The following is an 11,378-nucleotide window of genomic DNA, read 5'->3' on the forward strand; positions in this document are numbered from 1 at the left end:
TAATTGGTTTATCAATTAAATAAATATCTGTTTTAAAGTTTTCATGATTGTGTGCTTAACGGCGTAACTCAGTTGGTTACTAAATAAAGATGATTTTACATAAAATAAATTTCAATCAATGCATGATAATATACACGTGGGTCTTGTAACCTTTCTTTGGTAAAACATTTTTTGTCGATTTCTAATTGATTATAACATGTACATATACGTCAAGCAGAAATGAAGACTTTGCATAAATTTAAAAATATCAAAGAGGGTTTTCTTTACCAAAAAAGTAAATATTGATAGTTTCGTTCAGGTAGGTGACTGTAAACTAGCTATTACTTGTTGTGCATTCATAGGTTGTTGTTTTTTTTTTCACGCTTAGTCAATGTAATGTTGAATGAACAGATAAAATGTTTGGCAAATTCTAAGGAGCGGTATGACTATTTTTTTAAACATTAAATAATTCTCAGAGATACGTTAAGAAAAGGGTTGGTTGTCTGAACCCATACCGTCACCATGTACAAGAACATTCAACTAAAAATTCCCCGACCATTGGTCGATTCGTAAGTAGAAGAGTATTTCATAATTAAGTAAGTACAATATTAAGTTACACGTTTTCATTCGACTTATCTTTCAGCCCTTAAGTGCAAACATAGGCAATTCGCTTCGTCAAACGTGTCTTTCCGGTCATCCGAATAACAAAAATGACTGATCTTAATTGGCATTCGTCTGTCGTCGTGCGTCGTTAAAAATTTTACTTGTTTAACTAATCAAAAATTACACGGTTAAAGAGTGTTTCCATTTTTGGTTTAAAACATATCAAGGATAAAATAAGTATTAATAATTGTAAACTTATGATTTTTAATTAGAAGCAAGGAAAGATAAATATTTATATATAACATTTGATAAAGGTTATTTAGAATTTTCAGAAACAATTTACTGACATATGATCACACCTTAATTGACAATATGACATTGTTTACAAATAAATCTTAAAATATAAACTTAAAAATGAAAACCTATTCTTCTAAGACACTTTACAATTCTTATGGAACATTACATCGTTAGATAGGCCAATATTTTATAATACAATATCTAAGTCATGTATAAATAAATGAAGTATTGTTGATTTGGCTTGGACTGTCATAACAAAACACGTGCTTGTGTGAAAAACTGCCATTTATTGTTGACAATTAAAACAACTGACGAATGGGGAGGTTTTAACAGTAGTGCGATCATCAGACAATGGATTTGCATGCATGATCTAATGAAAAAAGAAATGTGGCCTTCCAACTGCGAAACTTAACTGTATAAATATAAATATAACATATACATACTACAAAATATTTATAAAAGAAAAAATTAGATAATACAGGTATTCGAAACTGCACTTTAGACTGGTACATATGGTTGTAAAATACATGTACCACCTTCAATCGTCTATTTGCATAAAATCCGCCACATAGTATTTCTGTGTTTAATCATATGAGGTTTTTTACCATAAATTTGTTATATTACAAACCAATGTTGTTTTAAAATCGATCAATAAAAATATGTAAATCATTACTTCCATAGACGATTTTAATAGATAATATACATAGAATACACGGTCTAGCTAGTGTGGAAATATAACTCTTCAGTAAACAATATGCTATAAAAATAATCAATTATGCGTCTAGAAGTGCTGTTACATGTATTTGAATATGTGGAAGAATCACATTGAAATAATAAAAAAAAAAGCTTATAATTGTACTTGAAATCAAGCTACCGCTTAAAACAATGTTTAACTAATTTTTGTTCAAATTAAAAACTGTTTTACAATCCAATTGTTTTATTAGTTCGTTTGCGAAATCGTGCGCTGTTCACCACAAACTGTGGGTTCATCTTCAAAACTTATAAAATAAAGATGTTTGTGAAGTTGGCTATAAAACTCATAAACAATATTTGATTAGAAATCGGTTTTCAATTTTATTGACTCTATTTTGTGGGGTTTTTTTCCGGTTTTTATTATAACAAATTAAAATCATGACAATATATTACATGAAGTAAACATAAAATAGACATTCCTTTTAAAGGACTGATTGACATTTGATATTACATGTAATTGTCGCATAAACTGTTTTAAGTATAAAGCTCAAAGTTCTACATGCACTATCAAGAAAGAATCATAATTTGGCATTGCTTACCGAAATAACAAGAAATAAACTTACTTTTAACATGTGAAGCGTACTAGAGAATTACGCATGCATAAAAAATCATGATTTGAATTATAATGTTACTGTAAACATGTTCACAAATACGTCAAAATAATATCCCTTATTAGGAAACTTTATACTGAAATATTAACAAAACTGTCGCTCCAAAATAAGCAGGGTAGTGCGATGCGTAATTTGTTTGCAAATAGTAATATTTGTCAGATGCTTTATACGGACACAACTGTTATCGACTTCAACAAAGAGTAAATTCTTGAGGAATTAATGTTTATACAACAATCATAACATTTAATTCCCACACTTTTTTATAGTTGGCGAGAAGACACTCGAGTATTTCCCTCTATCTTTAGAATCGGTAGGACAACAGAGTAGTCCTTTAAGAAAATAGTTTCTAATCTTGCAGAGCAGATATACATTTATTGTGACATTTTCAATCAGAACGCTTGACACATGTCAGAAAAGAGGATATGCAATTTTAAAAACAAGTTTCAAAATTGAATTATCATTTGAAGGAAATTATTGAAATTGTTTGATGTACAACCTTTCCAAAACTGCGAAAATCCTTTCTTTTACTTTCATTTAAAGAGTTTAAAAAAATTAGGACTGGAGCTATGAATCCTAACGTTAACATTACCGCCTATGGAAAATGCTTTAGTGGACTATACTCACATGTGTAACGGTGTACATACAAGGGATATGACTGAGAAATGCCATTGTTAATTCTTTTAATGCACAAGCCAGTCAGATTGTACACCAGCCTGTCTCATCATGCGCAGTTTGACTACAACAATTGACCAGATTCATAACTTATTTAAGGAGGGGCACTCTAACACCCAGCCTTGCCTGGCTTCATTGGCCTGGCCTGGCCTCAAATTTGGCTGTTCCAAAAAGTTTGGCCAAGCCTCAAAACTACATTTGATCTTACCTTAAATTTAGCCTCTACAAATATTTTTGGGCTCTTTATTTTTATAATGACATAATTGTAAAGTTTTATTATTATTATTTTTTTGAATTAATTTTTATTGCACATTTAATCACATTGGTTGACTTTTTGTGTCTTAAAATGATAGTTCAGTTCAATAACAAGCATGACAACAGGTACTGTGATTGATTCTGTAAGATTTTGATTCACTAATTTTAATTCGTAAGTGCTTAAGAATGTGAAAGTGCCATTTAACTGCATTACCATAACATGTTTTTTCAACGTACTAAATTTAAACTGCACTCAGGATTGGACAATGCCAATGTACCTTATATATATAAAATACTTGTTTAAGAGAAAAAAACGGTGGAGGTCATTTTGTTATACGAACATTAAAGTTCACAAAATAGTTTGCCTCCTAAAATTTGGGATAATGAGTTTTACTTACATCCTGAATATAAAATCAACACATGCATGAAACTCTATACTCTAGGTCTGATCAAGAGGTATTAATTAATAACTATTGCTAAATCAGATATTGTTAGAGGATGTAAAAATGCAGCCATTCACACATAATATTATTTAAAATAAACTGTAAAATATAAGACGGCAGTGCAGTCAGTGAATCTGACCCAGTATAGCAGATTAGCAACAGAAGAGGCTGATACAGAATTTCTGCTGGGTATGAAAAATTGGGCTTGGTCTGTGTTGACAGGTAATGTAAGTAAACGTTTTGCAATTTTAAAGTGCATTGCACGGAGAGGGAAATTTGATGCTTTAAATCAATTAACAAATCTTTGAGATATCTTGAATATTGATTCTTTAATCAAGGTCAGTCTCTTAAAATTATGTTTTTCTTTATTATTCTGATAACAGTTCGTCTACCTGTTAAATGGGAGAAGAGCGTGACGGGTCTGAATTTTAGTTGTCTTGTTTTTGGTTTTAGTTTCTTTTCCCCTTTTTCAAACTTATTACCACAAAGTATGTTTATGCAAGTAACAGTCTATGCATTCTGAATGCTTCGATCGGAAAGCAACCAACCATAACTTTCTCAACCGGTATATACATATATATCCCAGTAGTAGTTGAGGAGCGATCAAAACTAATATGGCAACCACATAATTTCATGGATTATATCAACTTTTATTGCCTGACGCCATAACGCCTTCTCCGAAACAGTGCAGACAATGGGAGCAAGCAATATCAAGATTTTTCATAAAAATATTAACCGATGGAAGTTAAATGTGTCAGCATTTACATTCACAATGGATGAAAATGTTATAATATAGGATGTAATAAGCAATAGTGAGCAAGATTTTCAAGTAAAAGGGCTGTTCGCAATTTACGTGTGTAATCCTGATTTTAAAATATATTATAGCCATATTTGAACGGTGGAAATGGGGGGGGGGGGTTACCGCAACAAGTTGTTACATATTGTCTATTACGGTACGGTGTAAATAATAATTGGTGTTGGATTATCATCAATACCAAAGAATCATCAGTTTGGAATAAAACAAGTATATATTTATATAGCTGGGATATTTACATGAAAAACAAAATCGCCAAAGCGGGATGTGACCCGATTTTCGATCAATGGTAAAGCAGGCCTTCGAGCCAATTCATAGTTTTTGCGCGACGATTAGTGGACCAGCCAAATTGGGATCATGAAAATTTGAATAATCCAGAGCACACCGTGAGTACACATCGAAGCCCTCGTCTTCTACTTTTATCGGAGCACAATCTAATTAAAATCAGCCATTCTGATATGCTACCCTTTCGAGAGTGGTGGCGTACGTACCAGAACGGCTGATTTGTATGGAACCTTTTGATAGACATATTTGTGACGGAAATTTAATTGGGTTCGGGGTTGACGAAAAATGGTGGCCAATACTTCTAAAAAAAACTCATCCCCAAGTAATCTAATTCACTTCTATACCTTTTCTCTGTCGCTTATCATATGTAAGCCACGCCAGTCCAAAACCTTTACTTGCTATCTCTCAAACCATCTCACGGTGTTTGATTACTGCTGGATTTTTTTTAAAATATAAGGCCAAAAAATTAAAAATTATCCTCTATTCTTTAGATCTACATAGACGTTTTTTTTATGCCATACTCAGAATTGCCAGTACTTTGAAATTGCAATGGTTTGCCCGAAGCGAGACTATAGTGGGGAGCAGCTTGATAAAATCAACGTATTTTTAAACTAGATTTTGAATTTTAATCTTGCATCTATCTGAGATGTCAACAGAATCACTCTTCGATGATGATGATAAAATATCAGAATTATCTGATTATTTCTCATTACTCTCAAAGTTTGTACCTGGTGTGTTAAGTACTCTCTGTCTCTTAGATTCCTGTCTTTTCTTCTGTCTTTTCCTCCTCTTATGGCATTCTTTGTCCTTTTTGGAAAGAACTTGTAGCACTCTTTTTGTGACTGCTGCAATCAAAAGCGACTGTGTGGGTAAAACATCATCAGACTTAACACCCTTTTCGGAGCTATCGCTTGTTTCTTCATTCATTATCTCTGCCATTTGTGTGGCTGATCCAGATGCTGGACTAATTCTTGTTCCCTTTCGACCTTTTGTACTTGAATTCATCTAAAAGTATTTTATAAATGAGTGTTCAACAAGACTAACTTTGCTAAAAACCTGAAAATCGGTCCCGCCACAGTCTGATGATCTACACAAAACCCTGATGTGTTGACATGCCAAAGCCCGATGGTCCGCGTGCAGTCGACTACGCCCGATGGTGTGATATGCCAAAACCCGATGGTTTTAAATAGGATTGTAGCACACATATTGTTTTCTTTAATCATCATTCATCACATTCACGTTGTAATAACACATACGAAATAAATTAAATGAAGAATAACGAAGAAAAAAAATCTGTGAGTCAATGTTAACTAGTGATACCCCCGCTTTGATGTGAGTATGCAAAATAAGCAAAGTCGACTTTTAACAAGAAGTAAACATCTGATTGGTACAAAAATATATCCCACGATATGGCATGCATAAACAAATAGTGTGTTAAAATTTCAAGCATCTGCAATAAATAGTTGCTGCGAAATCTTTGAGGAAAATTTGTATGAAAATTTAGGCTACAAATATCAAATATATTCATTATTTAAGATTGAAAACATACCATGTTTGGGTAAAAAAAAGTGAACAATCCCCTACAATTATCTTATTCATTATTTGGGTTTGAAAATACCATGCAAATGATCTTTTGAATTCCATGCAACTCTGCTAACTATGTCTAAGTCATTTTATACCAAAGTGAAATACGTAAATAAATGTGTAATGTTTTAAACTCCATACATTTTATTATGTACATTCAAATATACCACCAAAGTGTGTCTAGTCAGTTACAAGACAAAACTCATCTCCAAAAAAAAAAGTCATCACAACACATCAGAACACTTATATATTGTCGAGACATGCACGTTAATGTCTCACTAATGTCTCAGCAATGCAAGCAATCAATAAAACATGTCTGTAGAACATGCTTTGGAAAGTATCATTATAAATAGGTTCTTGGCTGACAAGATTTTAAAAACCAAACACAAAAACATGTAAAAAGAATATAAAAGTCACCGGCAACAATTTTCCAAATGTGTTAATGATCTATTCATTTTCAACGAAAAAAGAGTTATATATCCATTTGTACACTAGTAAAAGTTTTTCATCTTCATTGCTGCAATATCTAACAACTTTTTTGTATTTTGTTGGAGCAATTTGTCTGGAAAACAAATTTGAAATTCTTTGTATGATTTCAGCAACTCAGAAAATGTCCACTTACACTCCGCTATTTTGTGCAAATTGTAATAGCAAAGGAATAATAACAAGTATGCATAGGGTTTAACATAAACTATGAAATCGAAAATGGTAGCTTTTTCAACAAGCTCTTTTATATCTTTCGGAAAAAGATAACTAGCTCTTTGCATTTTTACAGTCAAGTTAATGTAATGGTTCTCAAACAAGCTAGTATAATCGCAAGGTCCTCTAGTACATTTATTTCCAAGAGATCCATAATAAACGATTCCAAATATAGGACCAGTTGCTAGATTTTCTGTACCCTTAGAAAGCAACTTAATGCATTTCTTATATCTCTTTTCACAATACCAAAGTGTCGCTAAGTAGATCGAACCAAATATATTGGCGTGTTGTGCAAACATGAGTGCCACTTCTGCCGATAATAGATACGATTGAAAGCCAGTCAGCACAAATTTGTCATACATAATTACACCTACTCTTCTCATGACCAAAAGCCATATGTATTTCAGAATAGCAATTCTCAGCTGGTTTTCTTCATCTTGTAATGCAACCATGATCTTAAGGACGGAATTCATGCATTCACGATACGTAGTCCGGTGACCATTCACCACTCTAAGGGCTAAGCATAATGAATAGAATGTGCGCAGCATATGAGACCCGTTTTGTAATCCAATTATTTCTAAAGGAATATATAGGTCTACAATATAATATATCAATGCATTTTCACAACGATGCACTTCAAGCAGATTTCTTATTATAGTGCATCTTTTCTCAACCAGTCTAGTTTTTGAAAAAAAAGATTATTTTCAGGTATAAAATAACTAGGACAGCAGCCTTTAGTAGCAAATAATAAAAGTCGCGTCAAGCATATTCGTAGACAATAAAATATATTCTGTAGAATCCAAAAATCAGGATGGATGTCTTCAATGACATGGAACAGAACCGTTTTTAAATGGTACGAAGTAATCGTGTCGTGAGTGTCAGGATGAATATCAATAACTATATGTATAAAGATTTTCATCAATCCGTAACAACAAAACTGGACATGGTTCAATGAATGGACAATTTTTTGCTCAATAACAGAAAATGAGATCAACCATTGATGTCCATCTTCATCTCCCTTTTCTGGACCTTTAGGAACGCAATGCATAACCGTTATGTTGTCTTTGATTATTTCTGATTTAACATCATTCCAAAATTTTGTTTGAAAGGTTTTTAAGAATACATTAGACGAATCTGGGTGTATAGGTAACGCATGGCAACGGTCAAATCCATCTGGATAATTCGTTGAAAAACTGGGTCCTCGATTTGTGAGGTCAAAGTTTACATTAAAATTCATCTGCTGTCTTAATTGTAAAAACCCTGTTCTAGAATAGTAATCACACTTGGCGTGACATTGAATTAGTTTACAAAATCCTGGTTGACAACCATTTCTCGTTGCTATGAACGCACAACCAGGATGGAACGAATCCATGCTGATTTGTGGTGAGGGTGTTGATAACATGACATCAACGTCACTCCAATAAAACAAAAATCCTTCACCTTTACTTCCGGACATGTAATCACAAGAATTTGATCCACATAAAGCATACATGTAAAGTGTAATAACTTCCCTCCGAATGTGTACATCCTCCTCTGTACCAATAACCATCTGCAGCTGCTCCCAGAAATATTTTGGATTTATGTAAAATGGATCATATTTTCTTGAATTCAATCCTTTAACAAAAGAAAATATTTGCAAGTAAAATCACCAAAAAAAATCATTGAAAAATCATTGCGAAATTAAATTTATTATACACATTGGTTCTTTATTGATAGAAAATACTTCTGTAATTGTTAAAAACAGCTTCTATGCATCAACTTATATTTTGTTGATGCGTTTTATATATGAAAGATGTTTTGAAAAAATACAAAACTACTTTTTAAGTTATAGAGGTGAATAACATAACACAAAAAAGTGAGCTACTTATATTAACAATTTATCATTAAGTAAATGCATGATCGACATTTTTTTCAGTTTGTTCATGTAATATAAAATGGTCGGAAGTAGTTACAAATTAAAACATTAATTGTTCATAATCTGCCGTTAATTGCATTTTTAAGAAATGTAGAAAGTAACGATAGTGCCTACAACTGGCAATCATTCGTGTGTTTAGTTAAGTCACACAATCACAGATATTTCAATAATTATTCTGATTTAAAAAAAAAAAAAGAGAGAGAACCAAAGGAACCAGAGGACGATTTTATTTTATTACGCAATGTACTGAAATATTCCTTTTGTTGGTAAGTTTTTGCTTTCAAAGTACTGATCCAGTAAACTATCTAAATTTTGTCAATAAAAATGTCGTTTCACTACTCAACTGAAAAGCCTATAAAACGCCAGCTTCAATAAACAATACAATCTCTATATTTGTTTAAAATAGAGATAATTTGTTATTTTTGTTCAAAAAACAGGCACGTATCGAACATATCCAGCATTTAGTTCTCTCAGTACTCTGATTTATGAAAGGTAGCGCTTTTACGCATCTTCCGGTTCTTGGTAACATAACATAAGGTGTTTTGCGTATACGCTGACCGCTTAAAGATGACATGGACAAAGTAAATCCCTTTTCAAAATTTTTTTAACAACAAGTATGTATGTTGATATATATAAAACGAATTTGTTATTTATTTGCCTTTTTACATTTCATATATTCACTCTTTATTCCACACACTGTTTATTACAAGTTTCATATTATATTTAAACTGTTTTTAAGGTTTTTAGATAAGGGTATCGGGTTCGTTCGCCCTATCTACATGTACCAGTTCACTCGAGTCCGTTCGCCTTAGGTCTGTTCGCTCCAATTGTTGTTCGTCCTCATTATCGTTCGCCCTAAACCATGTTCGCTCCTTTTTGTTAATAAACTATATCATTTTATGTAAATAGTCTTTATTTCGTTTAATTTTAACTTTTTAAATGATAAAATATTTTTACTTTTATTAATTGCTCGTACATTTTATGATTTTATTTCTTCAAAAAGATGTAATGGTCTAATTATGGTTTTTTTAAAAATGTTCTTTTTAATAAAAAGGCGTGGTCTTTTTTTTTCACAACTTTGACTCCCCTTTGCCTAAGGTTGCTTTGTGCCAAGTTTGGTTGAAATTGGCCCAGTAGGTTTTGAGAAGATATAGAAAATGTTAATAGTTTACTAACAGACAGACGGCAAAGGCGGACGACAGTGATCATAAAAGCTCACTTTCAGCTCAGGTGAGCTAAAAATTGAGACTTTAATTGGTCGATATAGAAGGAGAGCAGCGGATGAACAGCTTCTCTATCTTTGAAGAAGTTATATACCCACGCACAACACAATCACTTGATCTCTAATTGAGATATAAACGTAGATTGAACGTAAACTGTATCAAACTAGTACTACTGCAACTATAATTTTATAATTAATTCACTGGTGCAATAATTCATTGAATCGTTATCAGGTCAGTCAATTGGTTATCATTATGTAAAGGGGGTATAGTAGTGTTGTATTGTGTAATGTTTATATATTTCTTCAAATTTTTAAAATGATCTTTGTAAAAATTATGAAGGGGTATATATTTACACAAACATGAAAATATACAACGACATATATTTTCCTTTATTAAAATAAGGCGAACGAACCTTGGGCGAATTAAATAATATAAAGGGCCAACGGACCTAGGGCGAACAGAAACTAGGACGAACGGCGTCAAGGATGATACTATTGATCATCGAAACAAAATATAAAATAGCCAATACCCTGGATCAATTGGAGATGCCTATCTTATGAAAAAAAATAGAATGATTATATAGGAAAAGACAAAACATTAAGAAATAAAAAGCGAAATGGCTAAATTACCTGGCATTGTCTGTAGTCGTTTAGAAGTCATCCGAGCCTGTTGAAACAAGGAGAAAATAATGCCATTATACACAGCCTTTTCCATTTTTATAGACTCAATAATCTGTAGAATTTTCGGTGTAACCGTATCAGCATTCCGTGTTGTCTAATAAAACGCCCACTCACTCAGATTAACTATGATCTTTAAAGACACTATGATCTTTAAAGGCTACTTATAAATTGCAAAACTGTACCTACAGAAACGGGCAACAAGTCAACTCATCTGGTGGATTCGGCATCTGAATAAATAATGAACTCAGCACCCGGTGAATTCGACACCTAGTGAATTCGCTATTATGAATCTAATTAATTCGGCACCTTGTTATTTTTTTCATAACAAAAGATAAGAACAGAAAGAAAGAAACACAAAACCATTATGTGCTTATAACAAATTTAAAAAAATCCCTTGTCCTATTGTCTATGCGTGAATGAAAACATTTACATTTAGACATTTAGGTGACACTTTATCGTACACTTTATCGGTTTCTTGTCTGCTCATTTCAAATAATTAGACATTCCAAGGTTAGAGCGACACCGAACTCGGACTCGTAGTATGTGCGCTAACAAAGAAGGGGTT

General features: G+C 32.5%; 1 protein-coding gene across 2 annotated transcripts; it reads right to left on the reverse strand.

Moving 5' to 3' along the window:
* Positions 1-3,729: 3,729 nt before the first annotated feature.
* LOC136269733 (uncharacterized) lies at positions 3,730-11,070 on the reverse strand. 2 transcript variants are annotated; one of them, XM_066088729.1, is made up of 3 exons: positions 11,000-11,070; positions 10,763-10,799; positions 3,730-8,609 (listed from the first exon to the last, which is right to left on the reverse strand). In XM_066088729.1, exons 2-3 carry the CDS (start codon positions 10,791-10,793, stop codon positions 7,648-7,650), a joined length of 993 nt encoding a protein of 330 aa, XP_065944801.1. In that variant the 5' UTR covers positions 10,794-10,799; positions 11,000-11,070; the 3' UTR covers positions 3,730-7,647. The 2 variants fall into 2 exon arrangements, with proteins under 2 accessions (XP_065944801.1, XP_065944800.1); XM_066088728.1 differs by lacking the exon at positions 11,000-11,070 and having other exon boundaries at positions 10,763-10,986.
* Positions 11,071-11,378: the final 308 nt, after the last annotated feature.

The sequence above is a fragment of the Magallana gigas genome, chromosome 6 (assembly GCF_963853765.1).
Source record: "Magallana gigas chromosome 6, xbMagGiga1.1, whole genome shotgun sequence".
In the NCBI taxonomy this organism is placed as follows: Eukaryota; Metazoa; Mollusca; class Bivalvia; order Ostreida; family Ostreidae; genus Magallana; species Magallana gigas.

Bases quoted from the DNA above. Each gene is read 5' to 3' on its own strand.
- LOC136269733 (XM_066088728.1), bottom strand. From the start codon at position 10,847: ATGGAAAAGGCTGTGTATAATGGCATTATTTTCTCCTTGTTTCAACAG. The intron at 8,610-10,762 runs GTAATTTAGCCA...CTTTTGTTAAAG, and splicing joins ACGACTACAGACAATGCCAG to GATTGAATTCAAGAAAATAT.